Source organism: Hyperoodon ampullatus (genome assembly GCF_949752795.1).
Source record: "Hyperoodon ampullatus genome assembly, chromosome: 13".
Classification (NCBI taxonomy): Eukaryota; Metazoa; Chordata; class Mammalia; order Artiodactyla; family Ziphiidae; genus Hyperoodon; species Hyperoodon ampullatus.
Genome location: NC_136926.1, coordinates 51711533 through 51735847, shown reverse-complemented (window position 1 = coordinate 51735847; position 24315 = coordinate 51711533). Strand labels below are relative to the sequence as shown.

The following is a 24315-nucleotide window of genomic DNA, read 5'->3' as shown; positions in this document are numbered from 1 at the left end:
ACTGAAGCGGCGCGCGGACCGGGCCGGGGGACGGCGAGGCCGCGGAGAGGTGAGTCCCGCAGGTCCGGGAGAGGTGGGCGGAGAGGGGTACACCGCGGGCCGGCGAGGCCAGACTTCCATTTGGGCTTCCCATCCCACACATGGGCTTCGGGGTACAACGCGGTAAGGAAACGGTTTGTCCTGTTCATCTCATTTTCGAAAAAGGTACTGTCGTGTTTAAAAATAGCCCTTAGAAACAGTTTTGTGCCCTCTTTTCCGGTTTTCCACTCACCCGTTTCTCCAGGCCCTTTCGTTCTGATTTCTTTTCTCCAACACCCTCGGACTTGCGGGGACGGAGATCGCCGGCAGGTCCGGGACCGCCCTAATCATCCTCCGTGGAGAAAGGCACGGAGCTGCCCTTGAGCCATTCGTCTGTGTTGTCCCCACGCATCTCGCTCCTCTCCTCTCTTCTGCGAATGATTTCTTAATGGTTCTCTTCTGCCTATTAAAACTTCAGGCCCCAAGGATTGTTCTTTCAGGAGTCTAGCCCCGTGGTAGTGCGTACTTCCATTTTCCACAGTATGATAAGCAGCATTTGTGCAACACTGCTGACAGTGTTTGGAGCACTTCCACATCCATCCATTCATGTGGTTTTCTCAGTCACCCTATAAAATGGGTATTACCAGTGGGTCCAAGGAAGAACAGCTGAAAGTGGTAGAGCTAGGTTGCCTCTCTCGCCTTTGCTGTCTCACTCCAGAGTCCGACATCTGCGTCTTTCACTGGAGGCAGATGAATTTAGTCATGATCACTACCCATCATTGGTGCTGGACATCTGCTGGCTGGGTGCTGAGATATTAGTCTATCCGCTTATCTGGACTATACCTTCCTCTCCTTAACTGAATTCAGTGCTCAACTGGATTCCTAACTCCTCTTTGGAGCATAGGCCTTTGGTTCCAAACACTATTGTATGGATGAGTAATAGTCTGACAAAATTTTCACTGGTTTATAGCAATATAAGAGCAACATAGTTTTTTATGAAGTTTAATTTACTTAAAAACTGCAGTCGTTCAAAAGAATGTGGTCCCTTTATATGTACTGACATGGAAAGATGTCATTTGTTGAGGGGGACAAAAAAGAGATCCCGTTTGTGTGGTTAAGGCACACATCTGCCTGAGTATGCATGAGGGAGTCACAAGAAACTGGCAGAATTGGGTGCCCTTGAAGAGTGGGATTTCAGGAGAGAAGCCTCAAAGTGATTTGCATATAGTTTAAGAAAAAAAATTTAAATGCGACTTACTCTGAGATTGCCATTTCTGCTTTTTTCGATGTTGAAAGATTGTTCTATGAAATGACGGTGGTGGTGGTGGAGGTAGTTAGTTGGGTTTTCTTTTGTTTTAAATCGTTGTTCAAAGCAATAAGAAGTTGCCAATGTGGCTGTGGCCACCTGGACCCCTCCAGTCTCTGAATTACTGTTGCATTTACAGTGCTAATTACAGAGTCTTAGCACTCAGCTGCTCTCCAGTTGCTTCCCATGCTTTAGCAATGCAGGGGTAGAGCCTAGGACTCCAGTTCTTTTTTTCTTTTGTTTTACTACCACTGATCACACTAGATGATACTCTGTAAAACTTGGTTATTTGATTAGACATCAGTTTTCAGCATAGGATTTCTTAATTCAAATTGTTTTGGAAGTGAAGGCAAGGATTTTTTTTTCTGTTTTCTTTAGGAAGGTGCAATGGCGAGGAATTTATCAGTGATCTTGATCCTGACCTTCGTTCTGTCAGTCACACATCCCCTTCATGAAGTAGGACCAGCCACTGCTTTCCCTCAGACCACTGAGAAAATTATTCCGAATTGGGAATCTGGCATTAATGTTGACTTGGCAGTTACCACACGGCAGCATCATCTGCAGCAGCTTTTCCATCGCTATGGAGAAAATAATTCCTTATCAATTGAAGGGTTCAGAAAATTGCTTCAGAATATAGGCATAGATAAGATTAAGAGAATCCATATACACCATGACCATGAGCATCACTCTGACCATGAGCATCACTCTCACCATAATCATGCTGCTTCCAGTAAAAATCGAAAAGCTCTTTGCCCAGACCATGACTCTGATAGTTCAAGTAAAGAGCCTAGAAACAGCCAGGGAAAAGGACCTCATCGATCAGAACATGCCAATGGTAGAAGGAATGTTTTAATCAAGGATGGCGCTGGTGCTAGTGAAGTGACCTCAACTGTGTATAATGCTGTCTCTGAAGGAACTCACTTTCTAGAGACCATAGAAACTCCAAAACATGGAAAACTTCTCCCCAAAGGTGTGAGCAGTTCCACTCTACCCAGTGTCACAGAAAAGAGCTGGGCGACCTGGCTGGCTAGTAGGAAAACAAATGAATCTGTGAGTGAGCCCAGAAAAGGCTTTATGTATTCCAGAAGCACAAATGAAAATACTCAGGAGGTAAGATGAGTGCTGTTCATTATTTTAATCAATACGCCTGCTTGTCTGTCCTGTCATTGCCATTCTATCTCAGTTGTAAGGAGTTTAAAATAAAAATAAAATGGTGAGTTCATTGAAAGGGGAATTTCTACTCTCTCAGCAAGGCACTTAGCTCAAAGTGTCCCTACTATGTTGTAAACATCCCTGATACAAAACTTGGGGGGGGGTAGTTCTTTGGTAAGAATAGTGCTGCCTGCTGAAACCACTTTCTAATATAGAATTTAAAGTAAGTGTAGAAACAAGATGTCAAAATTATTTTTGGAGAAAATCTTTAAAGGAGAATCCTATTAATTAAAACACAGAAACCGAAGGTCGAAAGAGCAGGAGTTAGAATCCCTGTTTTAGGAAAAGTGTGGTTGGAAGGGCTGAAGAGTCGGGAAGAGCAGCTTCGCCTCCTTGGCAGAGGGATCGCAATGACCTGTGGGTGACTGCCAAAGCAGCGATATGCTGGACACGTGAGAAGTCTGGGCAGTGACCTTCTGAGTTCATATGTTTTTTTCCTAGACTAGACTTCCAGACTGTACACAATTTGCTTTGGCTGAGAGATGTCAACAACACGGAGTTAGTTGGTATACATTAATAGGCAAAACTTAAGTACTTCATTCAGACCATCACATGATTTACTAATTCTGGGATAATCCTACTAATGGTCATTCCCATAGCGACACTAGTGATAAAGTTTGTTCTGAGTAGTATTGGCCAAGATGAGAAACAGGTGCTACCACCAGTTTTTTTGGTGAGAAGGGAGAGCTTACATTTCCCAGAGGAGATTCTCTTCAAACTAAACTTGTCATCTAATTAAATTTTTGAAACAGCAACCTGCCGGTACAGGTTTATTTTATTAACCAGCCTTGTCCTCCGCAAGAGTAATTGACATAATTTAATATTCTCTCGTTGTGGAACATTACTTTGCCAAGTATGCAGACAGAACTGAGCTAAGTTTTGCAATTACAGTTGTTGCTGGAAGAGTGACATGTCTTGGGCTTGTTTAGACCAGGTAGGGTAGCGTTAGTACTAAAGCAACATATTTCTCAATCTCTAGTGAACCTGTCTCGAAATTAAAGCTCATTTCCTTAATAGGTTTATACAATGAGTTAACAGGCTTGTGAATGTCCATTTATCCTCGTTTTTTCCACTTGAGGCTTTCTCCCAAGGTGACTAGTGATGTGACTGCTTCTCCCAAGAAGAAATAGGTGGAAGAGATGGGAAATCACCCCTGTGATGTAATATCTCCAGGTAGCTTGAGGCAAGTTCCAAAGTACTTAAAACTAAAGTTGATTTTGATTTAACTTAAATAAAGAAGTAGGTACCTTCAGTAGGAAAAGGGTGTTGTGTCATCAAACGCCTTTTTGGATTCTCTAATGGGAGTACCTTTTGGTGATTTCACTGTTTCCTTTTCTTCAGTGTTTCAATGCATCAAAGCTGCTTACATCTCATGGCATGGGCCTCCAGGTTCCACTGAATGCCACCGAGTTCAACTATCTCTGCCCAGCCATCATCAATCAGATTGATACTAGATCATGTCTGATTCATACAACGAATGAAAAGAAAGCTGAAATCCCTCCAAAGGCATATTCTTTACAAATAGGTAAAATTTCCTTTTTCGGGTAAAAATCATTTCCAATAGATACCTTTATGTTGTACTTTTCCTTATATTTACATCAACCTGTTCATTTTTCAGCATAATTCCAAATATATCATCTTATTGTTCTCTGCCTTGAATGTGAAGAAAGCAGGTGTGTTAGCCTTACCCTTAAAACAAAACAAACAAACATGAGAAAATAAAATTTAGATCATAACTTGTCTGAGGTCCTCCCACAGGATGTGTCAGGGTCATTCAAAATTTCTGATCTTTATATGTTGTCATACTGTTTGGAGGATGGTCAGAGTTAATCTCTGCTGTTTAGGAGCCTAATTCTCGTACATTCTTATTAATAGATGAAATCAGGATACGCTCTGCTATAGTGTAAGTTGCATTGCTCAGAAACTATAATGAAGAATTAGTTGCTTTGTTCACCGAGGAAATTATTGAATTCCCAGTTTCCTTTTCTTACTCCTTTCTTCCCTCCTTCTTTCCTTCCTTCCTTCCTTTCCTAACTTTTTCCTCTTCTCTCTCATAATTTAGCTGTTATGAGAGTCTGAAAGCTCAGTTCCCAAGTGAGCTAGAGTTCATCCTTGGTAACCGTGTCTTCCCCTCTCTTCACCCCTAGCTGAAGAATTTTCCACTGGGTTTATGCCCTTTACCTGGAGGGTCCAGTCACATAGTTCATTTGATCGAATTTCTTGGTTATTGCTGTTACCACAGTCCTATTCCACTGAGTTTATATTTCTTTAGCTCCCCTGCTTTTAAGTTGTCTTAAGCCACGCCACAGTCTCTCTTTTAAAGGTTATCAATTATATGCTTTTTCCTTTCTCTGTTTTGTTTGACAGCCTGGGTTGGTGGCTTTATAGCCATTTCTGTCATCAGTTTCCTGTCTTTGCTGGGTGTTATCTTAGTGCCTCTCATGAATCGGGTGTTTTTCAAGTTTCTTCTGAGTTTCCTTGTGGCACTGGCTGTTGGGACACTGAGTGGTGATGCTTTTTTACACCTTCTTCCACATGTAAGTACAGTAATTTATCCCATTAGTGTATTTTACTATTCAACATTAAATATATGTGTGTGTGTCTATATATCTATATGTGTGTATATATGTATACATATGTGTGTGTGTACTTTTGGTTTGTGCTTTGTATTGATATGTATAAAAGGCTGGAAATTTGGTTTCTAGGAGCACGTGGGTGGGGCGTACCCTGTGACACCCCCCCCGTCTCACTTCTGTTAGTGTGTGCCACACCTGGTTCCCTCACACGCAGTGGCAGAAGTTCCTATTGCACTCAGCTGCAGGCCACTGGGGCAGTGCACCTGGATCTCGGGTACCTGCCAGGGCCCATTACCCAGACTGGGCTTCTTGTAAGCACACTGACGACTGTGGTAGGGGCTTTTCAGCTGGGAGTATAAGCAGTAGACACTATATGCCTATTAAGTTTTGCAGTTCCCTCTTATTTGTGGCCATGGGAAAACATTGGAAATACCCACTACCTGTATGCTATGAGGGTCACTGGGGAATGTGTCTGCCTTTACATTGAACAGATCCACTCTACAAAGTGCCATCGTACATTACATACCTTAAGCTGTAGATCTCTGCTGCTTGTTGGTCATTTTATTTTTAATATCCTAAAGTTGCCCTCATTCCAAAGTATCACATTAATTGCCTAATTCTGAATAATTTCAAATTTGATGTTAATTATCTTAGCCAATTTTTCTGACGTGTGAAACTACTGAATTTATAAAATCCATATTATTTTGCCTTTAGTCTCATGCAAGTCATCACCATAGTCACAGCCATGAAGAACCAGCAACGGAAATGAAGAGAGGTCCGCTCTTCAGCCATCTCTCTTCTCAAAACATAGAAGAAAGTACCTATTTTGATTCCACGTGGAAAGGTCTGACAGCTCTGGGAGGCTTGTATTTAATGTTTCTTGTTGAACACGTCCTCACATTGATCAAGCAATTTAAAGATAAGAAGAAAAAGGTAAAAGTATTCTGAATACTTACTATGCATTGGACATTTATTTAGAGCAGTACTTGAACTAAACTGGGCTTGTGCAGGGTGTATGATCTTCATTTGTGAGGGGGTTCAGTACCTTTTTGTTCCCAGAAGCATTCATGGAGAGCAGTTCTGTATCTTTATAACCTTGAAGTTCTCTATCTTCAGTACTCCCTTCAAAGTCACAAGACCGTAAGAAAGGCAAGGGTAAATATCTATACAAACCACCAAACAAGGCACACACAGGGCCTTGAAGATGAGAAGCATCGTGATTATGGCATTGATGGTGGTGATGGTTTCACGGGTATATACTTATCCTGAAACTCAAGTTGTATACATTAAATATGTACAGCTTTTTATATGTCAATTATACCTCAATAAAGTGGCTTAAGAAAAAAGTATCATGGATTAACTTTTAAATTACTCATGCAGTAGCTGAATATTATGTTTTGTTTGAAAGACCATGTGACTTTCACATACTTGCCCTTTGCAGATTGCCACCAGAAGAGAGTGTGAAGCTGAACAGTAGGCTATTTCTGGTAAAAATATCTTTGGAGTTGCCTATGGTTATCTGCCTCTTCCTGTCTGATGTGACTGGGCAAATGAGTCAAAAGATTGTCCTCATGGGTACTCTTAAAAATGACATGTACACATCTTGGATGTTTCTGTACTCATATACTGGTCATTTGATGTTGACCAAACTTTTCTTTGAGTTGGAGTTATGTATGATTTTTTTTCTCTACAGCCATGCTGCTTCATCTAAATTTCCAATTTTGGTTTTCTCTAAAATTGAGCAAGAGGTTACATACTTGTAAAGCTATTTTAAGTGTAGAATCTGGATCTTTGGAAATGTAAAAAATTTTATACAGTGATTGCCATATGTAATTTTTTTTAATTTTATTTATTTTTCTTGTACAGCACTTCTCATTAGTTATCTATTGTATACATATTAGTGCATATATGTCAATCCCAATCTCCCAATTCATCCCACCACCACCCCCGCACCCCCTCTTTCTCCCCTTGCTGTCCATATGTTTGTTCTCTACATCTGTGTCTCTATTTCTGCCTTGTTAACTGGTTCATCTATACCATTTTTCTAGATTCCACATATATGCATTAATATATGAAATTTGTTTTTCTCTTTCTGACTTTCTTCACTCTGTATGACAGTCTCTAGGTCCATCCACACCTCTACAAATGACCCAGTTTCGTTCCTTTTTATGGCTGAGTAATATTCCATTGTATATATGTACCACATCTTCTTTATCCATTCGTCTGTCAATGGGCATTTAGGTTGCTTCCATGACCTGGCTATTGTGAAGTGCTGCAGTGAACATTGGGGTGCATGTGTCTTTTTGAACTATGGTTTTCTCTGGGTATATGCCCAGGAGTAGGATTGCTGGGTCATATGGTAATTCTATTTTTAGTGCCTTTTGTAATTTAATAGCCTTGTTTTTTTTTAACAACTTGCCTTTGAATCTTTCAGAAGCCTTCAACTTAAGTTTTCATGGAAGTAACTATTCTCACCATCATTTCATAGTTTGAATAATATGTAATTAAATTGTGCAATTGCAATAACAGGTATAGCTGGCATGAAGAAGCTTGAAAACCAACATAGTTGATTCTTGCTGAGCATAGAGCTCACGTTGGGAATCAAGTGCATGTGTGAAGAGAAGAGTGGCCTCCTCCATCCTGTGAATATTTGCCCTTATGGATTCTACATTCACTAAAATTTCAAATTGCAAATTTTGAACCTTTACTGAACCTCAATTTACAGGGAAGAAGTGAAATAACAATAGCTTACTCGTTCTTAATCCAGGAAGTCATCTTCTATGTTCCTGTTGTCCCTGTTGCTTCACTTGGATGGGTTTGAGACTATATCCATACTTCTTTGCATTCTCTGGGTTTATTCTCACCTTAAAAAAAAAAAATCATTTTTAGGGTTTTTTGGGGGGAGGGGTTGTTTGTGTTTATTTGTGTTACTGTGTTTCTATTTCAAATGCCATAATTTATTTAGCATTCTAATTTCAATTTAATTTTCAAGATTTACCTAAAGATTGCTTTATATTCATATGGGACTCTAAGAGGTAGGCTCTCTGTTTTCTAATACAGAACAGTATTTTTTAGACTCTTAAATTTTTTTTTTTTTAATAAACTTATTTATTTATCTATTTAGTTTTTGGCTGCGTTGGGTCTTCGTTTCTGTGCGAGGGCTTTCTCTTGTTGTGGCGAGCGGGGGCCACTCTTCATCGCGGTGCATGGGCCTCTCACTGTCGCGGCCTCTCATTGTGGAGCACAGGCTCCAGACGTGCAGGCTCAGTAGCTGTGGCTCACGGGCTTAGTTGCTCTGTGGCATGTGGGATCTTCCCAGACCAGGGCTCAAACCCATGTCCCGTGCATTAGCAGGCAGATTCTCAACCACTGCGCCACCAGGGAAGCCCCTAGACTCTTAAATTAATAATCATTTGTGAATTGTGAAATAAATCTTGTGTCACGACCAATGTTTTTAAATGCAACCGTGATATTACAGTGTATTCCATATATTACTCTGTGTTTATTACATACATTACTGTGAACTGTAGTCAAAGAAGTTTGATAGTCTTTGTTCTAAAATAGTTTCTACTAGAATGTAAGACCTTAAGAGCCAGGACCTCTCTGTCTTCTTGACTGCTGTATCTCCAGTGCCTAGAATAGTATCTGGCACATAATAGATGATTGGTAAATATTTGTTACATGTATAAGAAACATTAAAAGGCAAGTAAGCATAATTTCTAGACAAAGACTTCCCACAGGAGTTCTGCAAACATTACATGTTCTCTTCCTTTTTATTGTTTTTTAATTTTTATTTATTATTATTATTTAATTTTTTAATTTTATTTAATTTATTTTTTTATACAGCAGGTTCTTATTAGTCATCAATTTTATACACATCAGTGTATACATCTCAATCCCAATCACCCAATTCAGCACACCACCATCCCCACGCCCCCGTGGCTTTCCCCGCTTGGTGTCCATATGTTTGTTCTCTACATCTGTGTCTCAACTACTGCCCTGCAAACCGGTTCATCTGTACCGTTTTTCTAGGGTCCACATACATGCATTAATATACGATATTTGTTTTTCTCTTTCTGACTTACTTCACTCTGTATGACAGTCTCTAGATCCATCCATGTCTCAACAAATGACTAAATTTCGTTCCTTTTTATGGCTGAGTAATATTCCATTATATATGTACCACAACTTCTTTATCCATTCTCCTGTCGATGGGCATTTATGTTGCTTCCATGACCTGGCTATTGTAAATAGTGCTACAGTGAACATTAGGGTGCATGTGTCTTTTTGAATTATGGTTTTCTCTGGGTATATGCCCAGTAGTGGGATTGCTGGATCATACGGTAATTCTATTTTTAGTTTTTTAAGGAACCTGCATACTGTTCTCCATAGTGGCTGTATCAATTTACATTCCCACCAGCAGTTCAAGAGGGTTCCCTTTTCTCCACACCCTCTCCAGCATTTGTTGTTTGTATATTTTCTGAGGATGCCCATTCTAACTGGTGTGAGGTGATACCTCATTGTAGTTTTGATTTGCATTTCTCTAATAATTAGTGATATTGATCAGCTTTTCATGTGCTTCCTGGCCATGTGTATGTCTTCTTTGGAGAAATGTCTATTTACGTCTTCTGCTCAGGTTTGGATTGGGTTGTTTGTTTCTTTAATATTGAGCTGCATGAGCTGTTTATATATTTTGGAGATTAGTCCTTTGTCCATTGATTTGTTTGCAAATATTTTCTCCCATTCTGAGGGTTGTCTTTTGGTCTTGTTTATGGTTTCCTTTGCTGTACAAAAGCTTTTAAGTTTTATTAGGTCCCATTCGTTTATTTTTGTTCTTATTTCCATTACTCTAGGAGGTGGATCAAAAAAGATCTTGCTGTGATTTATGTCAAAGAGTGTTCCTCCTATGTTTTCCTCTAAGAGTTTTATAGTGTCCAGTCTTACATTTAGGTCTCGAGTCCATTTTGAGTTTACTTTTGTGTATGGTGTTAGAGAGTGTTCTAATTTCATTCTTTTACATGTAGCTGTCCAGTTTTCCCAGCACCACTTATTGAAGAGACTGCCTTTTCTCCATTGTATATCCTTGCCTCCTTTGTCATAGATTAGTTGAGCATAGGTGCATGGGTTTATCTCTGGGCTTTCTGTCTTGTTCCATTGATCTGTGTTTCTGTTTTTATGCCAGTACCATATTGTCTTGATTACTGTAGCTCTGTAGTATAGTCTGAAGTTAGGAGGTCTGATTCCTCCAGCTCCGTTTTTTTCCCTCAAGACTGCTTTGGCTATTTGTGGTCTTTTGTGTATCCATACAAATTTTAAGATTATTCTAGTTCAGTAAAAAATGCCATTGGTAATTTGATAGGGATTGCATTGAATCTGTAGATTGCTTTGGTTAGTAGAGTCATTTTCACAATATTGATTCTTCCAATCCAAGAACATGGTATATCTCTCCATCTGTTGGTATCATCTTTAATTTCCTTCATCAGTGTCTTATAGTTTTCTGCATACAGGTATTTTGTCTCCCTAGGTAGGTTTATTCCTAGGTATTTTATTCTTTTTGTTACAATGGTAAGTGGGAGTGTTTCCTTAATTTCTCTTTCAGATTTTTCATCATTAGTGTATAGGAATGCAAGAGATTTCTGTGCATTAATTTTGTATCCTGCAACTTTACCAAATTCATTGATGAGCTCTAGTAGTGTTCTGGTGGCGTCTTTAGGATTCTCTGTGTATAGTATCATGTCATGTGCAAACAGTGACAGTTTTACTTCTTCTTTTCCAATTTGGATTCCTTATATTTTTTTCTTCTCTGATTGCCATGGCTATTACTTCCAAAACTATGTTGAATAATAGTGGTGAGAGTGGACATCCTTGTCTTGTTCCTGATCTTAGAGGAAATGCTTTCAGTTTTTCACCACTGAGAATGATGTTTGTCATACATGGCCTTTATTACATTGAGGTAGGTTCCCCCTATGCCCACTTTCTGGAGAGTTTTTATCATAAATGGGTGTTGAATTTTGTCAAAAGCTTTTTCTGCATCTGTTGAGATGGTCATATGGTTTTTATTCTTCATTTTGTTAATATGGTATATCACATTGATTGATTTGCGTATATTGAAGAATCCTTGCATCCCTGGGATAATCCCACTTGATCATGGTGTATGGTCCTTTTAATGTGTTGTTGGATTCTGTTTGCTTGTATTTTGTTGAGGATTTTTGCATTTATAGTTATCAGTGATACTGGTCTGTAATTTTCTTTTTTTGTAGTATGTTTGTCTGGTTTTGGTATCAAGGTGGTGGTGGCCTCAAGAATGAGTTTGGGAGTGTTCCTTCCTCCGCAATTTTTTGGAAGAGTTTGAGAAGGGTGGGTGTTAGCTCTTCTCTAAATGTTTGATAGAATTCACCTGTGAAGCCATCTGGTCCTGGACTTTTGTTTCTTGGAAGATTTTTAATCACATTTTCAATTTCATTACTTGTGATTGGTCTGTTCATATTTTCTATTTCTTCCTGGTTCAGTCTTGGAAGGTTATACCTTTGTAGGAATTTGTCCGTTTCTTCCAGGTTCTCCATTTTATTGGCATAGAGTTGCTTATAGTAGTCTCTTAGGATGCTTTGTATTTCTGCGGTGTCTGTTATAACTTCTCCTTTTTCATTTCTAATTTTATTGATTTGAGTCCTCTCCCTCTTTTTCTTCATGAGTCTGGCCAATGGTTTATCAATTTTGTTTATTTCTCAAAGAACCAGCTTTTAGTTTTATTGATCTTTGCTATTGTTTTCTTCGTTTCTATCTCATTTATTTCTTCTCTGATCTTTATGAATTCTTTCCTTCTGCTGACTTTGGGTTTTGTTTGTTCTTCTTTGTTCTTTCTTCTTTTTAGTTCCTTTAGGTGTAAGGTTAGATTGTTTATTTGAGATTTTTCTTGTTTCTTGAGGTAGGCTTGTTTAGCTATAAACTTCCCTCTTAGAACTGCTTTTGTTGCATCCCATAGGTTTTGGAACATCGTGTTTTCATTGTCATTTGTCTTTAGATATTTCTTGATTTCCTCTTTGATTTCTTCAGTAATCTCTTGGTTATTTAGTAATGTATTGTTTAGCCTCCATGTGTTTGTATTTTTTATGTTTTTTTCCCTGTAATTCATTTCAAATCTCATAGTGTTGTGGTCAGAAAAGATGCTTGATATGATTTCAGTTTTCTTAAGTTTACTGATGCTTGATTTGTGACCCAAGATGTGATCTATCCTGGAGAATGTTCCGTGTGCACTTGAGAAGAAAGTATAATCTGCTGTTTTTGGATGGAATGTCCTATAAATGTCAATTAAATCTATCTGGTCTGTTGTGTCATTTAAAGCTTCTGTTTCCTTACTTATTTTCATTTTGGATGATCTGTCCATTGGTGTAAGTGAGATGTTAAAGTCCCCACTATTATTGTGTTACTGTCGATTTCCTCTTTTATAGCTGTTAGAAGTTGCCTTATGTATTGAGGTGCTCCTACATTGGGTGCATATGTATTTATAATTGCTATATCTTCTTCTTCGATTGATCCCTTGATCATTATGTAGTGTCCTTCCTTGTCTCTTGTGACATTCTTTATTTTAAAGTCTATTTTATCTGATACGAGTATTGCTACTCCAGCTTTCTTTTGATTTCCGTTTGCATGGAATATCTTTTTCCGTCCCCTCACTTTCAGTCTGTATGTGTCCCTAGGTCTGAAGTGGGTCTCTTGTAGACAGCATATATATGGGTCTTGTTTTTGTATCCATTCAGCAAGCCTGTGTCTTTTGGTTGGAGTATTTAATCCATTCACATTTAAGGTAATTATCGATATGTATGTTCCTATGACCATTTCCTTAATTGTTTTGGGTTTGTTTTTGTAGGTCCTTTTCTTCTCTTGTGTTTCCCACTTAGAGAAGTTCCTTTAGCATTTGTTGTAGAGCTGGTTTGGTGGTGTTGAATTCTCTTAGCTTTTGTTTGTCTGTAAAGCTTTTGATTTCTCCATCGAATCTGAATGAGATCCTTGCCGGGTAGAGTAATCTTGGTTGTAGGTTATTCCCTTTCATCACTTTTAAGTATATCATGCCACTCCCTTCTGGCTTGTAGACTTTCTGCTGAGAAATCAGCTGTTAACCTTATGAGAGTTCCCTTGTATGTTATTTGTCGTTTTTCACTTGCTGCTTTCAATAATTTTTCTTGGTCTTTCATTTTTGCAAATTTGATTACTATGTGTCTCGGCATGTTTCTCCTTGAGTCCCTGTGTGGGACTCACTGCACTTCCTGGACTTGGGTGGCTATTTCCTTTCCTATGTTAGGGAAGTTTTCGACTATAATCTCTTCAAATATTTTCTCAGGTCCTTTCTCTCTCTCTTCTCCTTCTGGTACCCCTATAATGTGAATGTTGTTGTGTTTAATGTTGTCCCACAGGTCTCTTAAGCTGTCTTCATTTCTTTTCACTCTTTTTTCTTTATTCTGTCCTGCAGCATTGAATTCCACCATTCTGTCTTCCAGGTCACTTATCCGTTCCTCTGCCTCAGTTATTCTGCTATTGATTCCTTCTAGTGTAGTTTTCATTTCAGTTATTGTATTGTTCATCTCTGTTTGTTTGTTCTTTAATTCTTCTAGGTCTTTGTTAAACATTTCTTGCATCTTCTCAGTCTTTGCCTCCATTCTTTTTCCGAGGTCCTGGATCATCTTCACTATCATTATTGTGAATTCTTTTTCTGGAAGGTTGCCTATCTCCACTTCATTTAGTTGGTTTTCTGTGGTTTTATCTTGTTCCTTCATCTGGTACATAGCCCTTTGCCTTTTCATCTTGTCTGTCTTTCTGTGAATGTGTTTTTCATTCCACAGGCTGCAGGATTGTAGTTCTTCTTACTTCTGTTGTCTGCCCTCTGGTGGATGAGGCTATCTAAGAGGCTTGTGGAAGTTTCCTGATGGGAGGGACTGGTGGTGGGTAGAGCTGAGTGTTGCTCAGGGTGGGCAGAGCTCAGTAAAACTTTAATCCGCTTGACTGCTGATGGGTGGGGCTGGGTTCCCTCCCTGTTGGTTGTTTGGCCTGAGGCAACCCAACACTGGAGCCTGCCTGGGCTCTTTTGTGGGACTAATGACAGACTCTGGGAGGGCTCACTCCAAGGAGTGCTTCCCAGAACTTCTGCTGCCAGTGTCCTTGTCCCCACGGTGAGCCACAGCCACTGCCCGCCTCTGCAGGAGACCCTCCAACACTAGCAGGTAGGTCTGGTTCAATCTTCCCTGGGGTCACTGCTCCTTCCCCTGGGTCCCGATGCACACACTACTTTGTGTGTGCCCTCCCAAGAGTGGAGTCTCTGTTTCCCCCAGTCCTGTTGAAGTCCTGCAATCAAATCCCACTAGCCTTCAAAGTCTGATTCTCTAGGAATTCCTCCTCTCGTTGCCGGACCCCTAGGTTGGGAAGCCTGACGTGTGGCTCAGAATCTTCACTTCAGTGGGTGGACCTCTGTGGTATAAGTGTTCTCCAGTCTGTGAGTCACGCACCCAGCAGTTATGGGATTTGATTTTACTGTGATTGCACCCCTCCTGCCGTCTCATTGTGGCTTCTCCTTTGTCTTTGGATGTGGGGTGTCTTTTTTGGTGAGTTCCAGTGTCTTCCTGTCAATGATTGTCCAGCAGCTAGTTGTGATTCTGGTGTTCTCACAAGAGGGAGTGAGAGCACGTCCTTCTACTCCGCTATCTTGGTTCCTCCCCTCTTCCTTTTTAGAAAATATTTAGTTTCTCTTTTTTCAAGGGCATCCAGATCTTAGTGTTACTTACATAACAGCTTTTAATCTCATTTGGTTCTCTCAAAAAGAAAAAAACTATTCATTATGTGGCAAATATTGGGAGCTCTTCAGACCCATAACAGAACATTTTACCTAAGATTTCCCTTAAGACATCCATCCTGCACCCCTGGAAAATTCTATATGTCATAGTTTTAGGTTACCTTCCATATATGTTGATCTGAAATCTCTACATTCAGATTAGGGTTAAATCGCATACTTGGTGTAGTTAGATGGTTATAATAGTTCCATGTCAAACTTTCTTTCTACTGGATTCTCAGGTTTCTTGCTCATGCTGGAAACCAGAGAATCATCTGTGTCTCCCTCATCCTTATATCCAACCTAGTTTTATTAAATGTATCCAGAAATGAAATTTTTCATTTCTCTCCATCTTCCTTGCTATCATCCTGGTCCATGCCAGACTTACGTGGGTGACGGCAATTGCCTCCTAACTGGCCTGTCTGTTATTTTGTTGTCCTAATGCAGAGGAGAGCAGGCAGAGGGATTTGTTTAAATGTTTGTTATATGCTCTCATATATATATGCTGTCATAGCACTGTGTATTTTTCCTTTGTAAAATATATCAAAAATTTCAATCAAAGAATTGTATAATCATTACCTGTGTAATGTATTACATGACAATGTAATACATAATATATTACAGTATGTATTACATGATACATAATGTATCATGTAATGTATAATCATTACCTGTGTAATGTATCATCCCTGTGGGTGATAAGCTTCCTTGGGAACAAGGACTATGTGTATCTTGTTTTACGACATATTGATATATTGCCACCATTCAGCGCAGGGAACATTACAGGCTCTTAATACTTAGGGAATGAAAGAATTGCTTAAAAAGTCTATGTTCTACAGATAATCATTGGCAAACAAATAAAGCATCAACTAAAGTAATTTAAAATATGAATTCACTTATTTTCACAAATATATAAGTACTGTCTCTGTGTTTGAGGCATTTTGCTAGAGGTATAAAGATTTGTCTGTGCTTGCCTTTAAAAACTCTTATAACCTAAGAAGGTACAGATATTTTATATACTGTTAGAGCTAGAATGAAATCTCAGGTATGGTGATGATTAAGTCATATTCAAAAGATACTGCAAATAAGAAATCTATTATTTTTGTGACAGTTTTCATTATCTTGAATATTCTATGTAAGTAGTAATAAACAGGCACTGTTGTTCAAACAGTGACCTTTATTCTTGGGCTCTGCGATATAGACAATCTCAAGTATGGTATTCAGTTGGTTAAAAAACCTAGTGATAAATTCAAGGCTAACTAATAGAGATTTGTTTAAAAAGAGAAAAGCTTGTTAATGGTGTTTTACTACAAGAAAAGTATTTTAGTTTTATAACAAATACATATCGATATCACAGTATAGTTTTAATTTATAAAAAGTGTGGAAAGTATGGGGTTTCAGTGCCCAGAAGAGGCACTGGAGGAAACTAAGCAATTGGTTAGCAGATCACTAAATTTCTGGAGGACAGGCCTCTAGCTGGTTCTAACTCAATGGCCTGAGGCAGAGCTCAGCTTTAATGTGTGTATGAGTCACCTGGAGATCTAGTTAAAATCCCCATTCTAATCCATTAGGTCTGGCGTGTAGCCTGAGACTGTGCATTTATAACAAGCTCCCAGGGGATGCAGTGCTGTTTGCATAAGACCAAATTTAGACTGTGTGACCTAGGGGGACATTCAGAAAGATGAGTGTAATTTTTCTTTCATACTACTGAAGCATTAATTCTTTACCTTTCTGAACAGTTTATGCCTAAAACAAACTACTAGGTGCTATGCAAGTTAAGTACAGGCCCAGCCCTTAGATGGGGTTTATTCCGTTAGAAGTCTCTTACTCTGCTGTCTTTTTTGATGAAATCTTTTGCTTAACTGTTTACCTAAAGATGTATGCATAAGCAACCTGCCTATTTTAAAGTATTGCTTTTCCTTGCTATTGTAGAATCAGAAAAAACCTGAAAATGATGATGATGTGGAGATTAAGAAGCAGTTGTCCCAGTATGAATCTCAACTGTCAACAAATGAGGAGAAAGTAGACGCAGATGATCGTAAGTCCTTATAAATCTGAGAGCTGGAGGAAATTCAGTGCTCTGTGATTTGCAGGCAACCTGGATTGTCTGGAAGAGGGGGAACCATATTCCACCCCCACCCACACCCCCTTTTTTTTTGGCTGCGCCACGTGGCTTATGGGATCGTAGTTCCCCGGCTAGGGATCGAACCGAGGCCCCAGCAGTGAAAGCGCGGAGACCTAACCACTGGGCTGCCAGGGAATTCCTCCACACACCCCCGCTCTTTTTTTTTAAACTCATACTTTCTTTTAATTGCCAGTGAGTTGGTTATTTCTATATATACTTACATCTCTTTTTTCTGTAATTTTTTATTTTGAGGTAAATTCAGACTTAGAGAAAAGTTCCAAGAATAGTACAAAGAATTCCTGTACCCCTTTCTTATATTCCCCATTTATTTTACCTACATTTATCATTCTTTGTCTCTTTCTCTCTGTATACATACATACATATTTTTTTTCTAAACCATTTGAGAATAAATTACAAACATAGGGGCTTCCCTGGTGGCGCAGTGGTTGGGAGTCCGCCTGCCGATGCAGGGGACACGGGTTCGTGCCCCGGTCTGGGAAGATCCCACATGCCGCGGAGCGGCTGGGCCCGTGAGCCATGGCCACTGAGCCTGTGCTCCGGAGCCTGTGCTCCGCAAGGGGAGAGGCCACAACAGTGAGAGGCCCGCCTACCGCAAAAAAAAAAAAAAAAAAAAATTACAAACATAATGCTTATTTTACCTCAAAATACTTAAGTTTATGTTTCCTAAGAAAAAGGACATTCATTCCCTTGTAATCACAGTTCAGTGATCAAAATCAGGAAATTAAAGCTGATACAATGCCATTTTCTAGTCTATAGACCTTTTTCATGTTTTTCCAATTGTCTTAATAATTTCTTTATATTCCCCCAACCCCTAAAAGGAAAATAAATGATCCAGAGTACAATTCAGGATCAAATGTTGCATCTAATTGCCCCTCATTTTGGGTTTGTCTAATGTTTTCACATTAGGTTGATCAGTTTGGGCAGGAATACCACGAAGTGGTATTGCATCCTTTTCAGTGACATGGTGTGCCACCCTACATGATGCTCTCTTTCACACACAGGTGGTGTTAATTTTGATCACTTGGCTAACGTTGTGTCTACCATGTTTCTCCACTGTAAAGTTACTGTCTCCTGTAACTTGTTAGCTTGGCATTTCTTGTTGGACAGACTCAGTTAAAATTAAAATTTTAAACAAAACGCCTTACGACGACCTTCGGTGTCCTGCCCTGCCCTCAGCTCTCCCCGATGGTTTGCCCTGTCCAGCCTCACTGGCCTCCTTCTCATCCTGTGAGCACGCCAGGTCTGTCTCAGGGCCTGGCACTCACTGCTTCTTCAGTTCGGAGTACTCTTCTCCCGGGTCTTCATATAAATTCCCCCATCATTCCAATCTCAACTCCGACATCTCATCCTCAGAGGTCTTCCCTGATCACCTGAATACAAAGGTCTCCCAGTCATTCTCCTTCATGTTACCCTGTTCTGCTTTTTCTTCCCATGCATTCCAATGCCTTAGATTACCTTATTTATACATGTATTTCTTTGTTAAGTGGCTATCTCCCCACAAGAACATACACTTCTCGAAGGCAGAGACTTTGTGCTGACACACTTTGTCCCAGTGTCTGGGCAGGTGCCTGGCCCAGAGCAGATACTCAATATATAGTTGCTGACTAAGGAGGAAGAAGAACCTTATTGTTGCTACCAAGTTATTTGTAAGATTTCCTGTCCACCCTTTATTTTCCAGCATGTTGCTTTTCTCTAAAGAGCAAGTGAATACTCTCATTCATCTTCCTGCATCTATTCCATCTTCAACCTTTGTAATGGGCTCCAGTGAAATTTATAATGATGAGAGGAAACAGCTGTTCTAGAATTGGGCCACAGTATCGGGAATGCTCCCAAGAAAGTTGATACCAGTGTATAAAAAAGAGAGAACAAAAACTTATTGTTGCAATTTATTTTACACGGATAGATAACAAATGTTTCTTGGTGATGATGGTATTTCAGATTCTTCTGTTTTTCCTTTTTTTTTTTGGCCACTTTTTGGCTTGCAGGGATCTTAGTTCCCCGACCAGGTATTGAACCCAGGCCCTTGGCAGTGAAAGCACTGAGCTCTAACCACTGGACTGCCAGGGAATTCCCCTCTTCTGTTTTTCCTTGAATTTTGAAAGAGAGGAACCCAGATGACAGAATTATGCATGTATTTTATTTCCAATTTTTCTGGAATATTTTTCTTAAATATTTTAAATATCAAAAATGAAATATTTTTATAAAGTAAGTATGTGCTTCTTTTATAATTGGAAAAAAATCATCTTTAAACACATAAGAAGGCAGAAGAAATTAAGGGAGGATCTGGGGGTAGTTACTGAAGGTTAACATTTAAAATCCATTCTTAGTACGTGAGGTCATTTAACTACTGATGTTTTTTTTCATCAACAATACTCTAATGTCTAGTTCTGCCAGGTCTGTGTGAGAGAGTTGCCATGCTTTAAGATCTTTTGTTGACTTTGTCAGTGGAGATGTTTGAAATGTGTCCATGCACATTAACAAAGCCATTTGACTTTGTCCCAATGTCCTTTATGTTTATACCTAGGACCTGAAGGATATTTGCGAGCTGACTCACAAGAGCCCTCCCACTTTGATTCTCAACAGCCAGCAATCTTGGAAGAAGAGGAGGTCATGATAGCTCATGCTCATCCACAGGAAGTTTACAATGAATACGTACCCAGAGGGTGCAAGAATAAATGCCATTCGCATTTCCATGATACACTCGGCCAGTCAGATGACCTCGTTCACCACCATCATGACTACCATCATATTCTCCATCACCACCACCACCAAAACCACCACCCACACAGTCACAGTCAGCGCTACTCTCGGGAGGAGCTGAAGGATGCCGGCATTGCCACACTGGCGTGGATGGTGATCATGGGGGACGGCCTGCACAATTTCAGCGATGGCCTAGCAATTGGTATATATCTACGTATCTGCCCCTTGTTGGTTGACTCTGAAAATGTCACATGAAAGTACCAGTCTTATTTTAACAAGGAATAGGTTGGTTTGATAAGGCTATTGACTTCTAAGATTATCAAACCGTTATTTCGTTTTTGGCTGCTTTGACAATGAAGTACTTGATAAATGTTAGTTTAAGTGCTAGAAACTGTGCTTGGCCCTTTATCTAAATTGTAACTACCAAAAGTTGTTTTAATTTGCAGGCTCAGGCTCTAAGGTGTTTGGAGCACATGTGAGGATTTTTTTTTTCCCAAATACATTTGAGTTCCCTTATCTGCAATATAAACAGTATTTATTAAAGTAAAATACTTCCATCATCTTTTCTTTTATGCTAAAGGAATCTTCATATATCTGATAAGTTTAATTACTAATCTCTACCCAAAGAAGAATTACAGTTTTTTTGCTATTAAATTGTTGTGCTACAATTGAGAGGTAATAGAAATACTTAAAAATTGTAGTAACTTAGTGCTGGGAGGAACCATGGAAATAAGTACAGATTAGGTAGCCAAGGCCTGGCAAGGTGAACCACTTGCCAAGGAGGCAGTGTTGTTTTGTAGCCCAGCCTGGCTCCCTGGGATCTTGGTGCTCTTCCTTCTCTGCACTGTGCACAGCATAAGCGACAAAGGAGGATGTGCAAACGCTCAGACATGGTTGTCTAATTATATAGTGAATTCCTCTGAGGCCCGGAAACATATTTGTACTCTTGACTGCTGAGGGTTTTTTCCTAAACCTTTTAAATCAGTTTGTTTCATATTTTTAAGTAAGTGTTCTGTGTGGTAGCAATTTACTTCTCAGGTTTGTATAAGATCATTTAATCACTCTAAGGCATAGTGGAACCTTCCCTTCTCAATTGTATCTGCTTGTGCTCCTTTGGGAAATTTAAATCTAATTGAGTGTAATCTAAGATTACTTATGAAGACGGTACAGAGTGCAGTTGAGAAAGTTCTGTTTATTCACAACCAGAATATTATTTCATTTCTTTTACCTCATTGTGTATGCTGTTAAGATTTTTAAAATACACACCCACAAAATAATGCAGTGATTTTTACACAGGTGCTGCTTTTACTGAAGGTTTATCGAGTGGTTTAAGTACTTCTGTTGCTGTGTTTTGTCATGAGTTGCCTCATGAATTAGGTAAGAGAATCCTACAAATGGTATTTTCCAGGTGGGTAAAGTGTCTTAGTGTCCCTGGCTTTTGCTAATGATAGCTTCCAGCAAGCTTCCTCATTTATGCCTTCTCCTAAGTCTACTAACCTAGCCAGCTTTCTTTCTTACTGAGGACAAGTTTGTTTCCAGCCGGAATTCTAACCCTGCGATTACAATTACACAATTGCCTGTGGGGGGTTGCCAGAGAGATACCTGAGTCCCCTCTCTTTTCCTCTTCCCCTACCAGATATCTTCCTATACCAGCATACTGGTGACATCAGTGATCGTTTTCTTCTTATGCACAATATGAATAAGACCACAGGAATCTAAAGAATCATCTTCCATTAACAGAAGTTGACAAAGAGTATTTCACTCACTAGAGCTAAAGAAATGTGAAGTTGATGAATAGTGTTTTGAATTCTTTTCCTCTGTCACTGGGACTTAAAACCTTCCCACAGTTGTCCTGGTTCCCAGTTCGTGTCCTTGTTTTTCTTCATATAGATGCATATTCGCACACACCTGTAACGCCATTTTCAATTTTGTTCCTTGGCATGTGTTCTGCCATTTAGAAGGCCTCCCGTCTTCATGCTTCATGCTTGTAATCCTCAACATCTGGTCTGTGTTGTGCATTCTATTTTTATTTTTGTTTATTTATTTATTTATTTATTTATTTTTCGCCACACCACGCGGCTTATGGGATCTTAGTTCCCCGACCAGGGATCGAACCTGGGCCCCCTGCAGTGGAAACGCAGAGTCCTAACCACTGGACCGCCAGGGAATTCCCTATGTTCCACATTCTAGATCCTTCATGCGCCACGAAGCCTCTCTCAGCTATTCTCATCTTAATTTCTTTTTTTCTCCTTTTATAACCAGAACATTAGACTCTTTAGCTCTTAATTATATATTTCCTTAATCATTTGCTGATCTTTTCATTTGTGTTCTCTACTCCCACTTCCTCCTTGTGGCCAGTTAAAAGCTCCTTGAAGACAGTGCAAGAGCACAAGAGTTGATACTTATTGACATTTGTAGTATTGACATTCATTGACAAAGTGGAAGCCTGAAGAAAAACTTTGGATAAAAGATATCTTAGTTTATAAAGCTGTTAGGGTGTTTACACTGATTAGCACTGTTAGCCCTGAGTAATTCTTTTTTTTTTTTTAAGTTAATTAATTAATTGATTTTTCTGGCTGCGTTGGGTCTTCGTTGCTGTGCTCAGGCTTTCTCTAGTTGCAGCGAGCGGGGGCTACTCTTCGTTGTGGTGCGCGGGCTTCTCATTGCAGTCGCTTCTCTTGTTGTAGAGCACGGGCTCTAGGCACACGGGCTTCAGTAGTTGCGGCACGCGGGCTCAGTAGTTGTGGCACGTGGGCTCAGTAGTTGCGGCTTGCAGGCTCTGGAGCACAGGCTCAGTAGTTGTGGCACATGGGCTTAGCTGCTCTGCAGCATGTGGGATCTTCCCGGACCAGGGGTTGAACCCGTGTCCCCTGCATTGGCAGGCGGATTCTCAACCACTGCGCCACCAGGGGAGCCCTGGAGAATTTCTTAAATCTGGAAAGTTTTTTGTGTATGTGTCTTAAAAATGATTTTTTAATTACCTTATCTCCTTTTTCTGTTTTCTGTTAAAGGTGACTTTGCTGTTTTACTAAAGGCTGGCATGACTGTTAAGCAGGCTGTTCTTTATAATGCTCTGTCAGCCATGCTGGCGTATCTCGGAATGGCAACAGGAATTTTCATTGGTCATTATGCTGAAAATGTTTCTATGTGGATATTTGCACTTACTGCGGGCTTGTTCATGTATGTTGCTCTGGTTGATATGGTAAGTTTTTAAGAAGTCAGTAGAGAAAATGTTCAATGAAACCATTTTTAAAAGGGTTTAGATTAAATATGGTTGCAGTGAGAAGTGATTCTATGCTCGACAAAGTAGCATATAAACTATATAAGTCCTTGATGGTTTTATCTTTTTAGATTGTTGCTCACAAGCACATCTTTGTCCTGCCTAATGTGTATCAGGATACACAAAAGTATTTACCCCCTTCTGATGTGTCTTTTTGAGAGGAGAGTTTCAGTAATTAGGCATTGAACTGTCTATAGACATGTAGGAAACCTAGCACAAGCCACATACTGTTGGCGAACTGTGTATACTTCAGAATGCTGAAAGGTTTCTTATTAATGGACGAAGGAGTCATCTTTTTGTCACCAAAGTCCACCTAACAATCTCAGCCAATGTTATTGCTAAAATTATATTTTATATTATGTAAGGCTTCCATATCTCTGAATTTCAAGTGAGCCACATTATATATAGATACAGACAGTAAGCAGGGTAATCAGTGTAGCTCTCCATTTTACAGTGGAGCAAACTAGACCAATATAAATTTTGACTTGCTGAGCAGACCATGAATAATCATTGCTAATTAAACTGTTAGAAAATGCTGTGTGACATTATTAGCTAGAGTCAGTATATATATGTGGTCATGTTTTAGAGAATTGACTCATAATATATCCATCTACATATAAAGCTGTCCTGCAGATTCTTCTAAAAACTAATCTGTGGTTCTGGAAACTTAAAGGTTGCTCTTTTTTTTTTTTAAGGTACCTGAGATGCTGCACAATGATGCTAGTGACCATGGATGTAGCCGCTGGGGATACTTCTTTTTACAGAATGCTGGGATACTTTTGGGATTTGGAATTATGTTGCTTATTTCCATATTTGAACATAAAATTGTGTTTCGTATAAATTTCTAATTAGGGTATAAATGCTAGAGTAGCTTAAAGCTATAGTTTGCTGTCTATAGTTTGAATAGGTCATAGGGAGATGAATTAGTATGCTGTGATATGTAGCATTTACGGTTAGTGGATTTTGTGATTTTTGTATTGAATATTGGCATTTGTTATGCTTATAAGGTCAGTTATGGCGGTAACATAAAGGTACGTTTAATATTTAAGTTATTCTATTTGGGGAATGTAAGCTATATGTGCAATTTACCAGTATTCCCGGTTTATGGTATAAACAAGAGATTTGGCATGACATGTTCTGTATATTTCAGAAAAAAAATGTCTTTAATGCTTTTTCTAGAACTAATTTAATATAGTAATTCCCATGCTGGATTTTAGGCCTCTGAAGAACTGCTGGTGTTTAGGAGTAAGAATACACATG

General features: G+C 39.4%; 1 protein-coding gene and 1 long non-coding RNA gene across 2 annotated transcripts; one reads left to right on the top strand and one right to left on the bottom strand.

Annotated features, from left to right (window-relative positions):
- The first annotated feature begins 1107 nt into the window (after positions 1–1107).
- On the top strand, positions 1108–23943 carry SLC39A6 (solute carrier family 39 member 6). The gene is made up of 9 exons (XM_079717455.1): positions 1108–2434; positions 3878–4061; positions 4904–5073; positions 5827–6045; positions 16862–16967; positions 19600–19977; positions 21072–21152; positions 22787–22977; positions 23751–23943. The coding sequence occupies exons 1-9, from the start codon at positions 1712–1714 to the stop codon at positions 23901–23903; spliced, it is 2205 nt and encodes a 734-aa protein (XP_079573581.1). The 5' UTR covers positions 1108–1711; the 3' UTR covers positions 23904–23943.
- Positions 1764–4189, bottom strand: LOC307062020. The gene is made up of 3 exons (XR_013811206.1): positions 4105–4189; positions 3784–3997; positions 1764–1902 (listed from the first exon to the last, which is right to left on the bottom strand). It is a non-coding gene; the product is annotated as an uncharacterized lncRNA (long non-coding RNA).
- Positions 23944–24315: the final 372 nt, after the last annotated feature.

Coding starts and splice junctions, on each gene's coding strand:
- SLC39A6 (XM_079717455.1), top strand. CDS start 1,712: ATGGCGAGGAATTTATCAGTGATCTTGATCCTGACCTTCGTTCTGTCA. Junction 6,046..16,861: donor TTAAAGATAAGAAGAAAAAG/GTAAAAGTATTC, acceptor TTGCTATTGTAG/AATCAGAAAAAACCTGAAAA. Junction 19,978..21,071: donor CAGCGATGGCCTAGCAATTG/GTATATATCTAC, acceptor ATTTTTACACAG/GTGCTGCTTTTACTGAAGGT.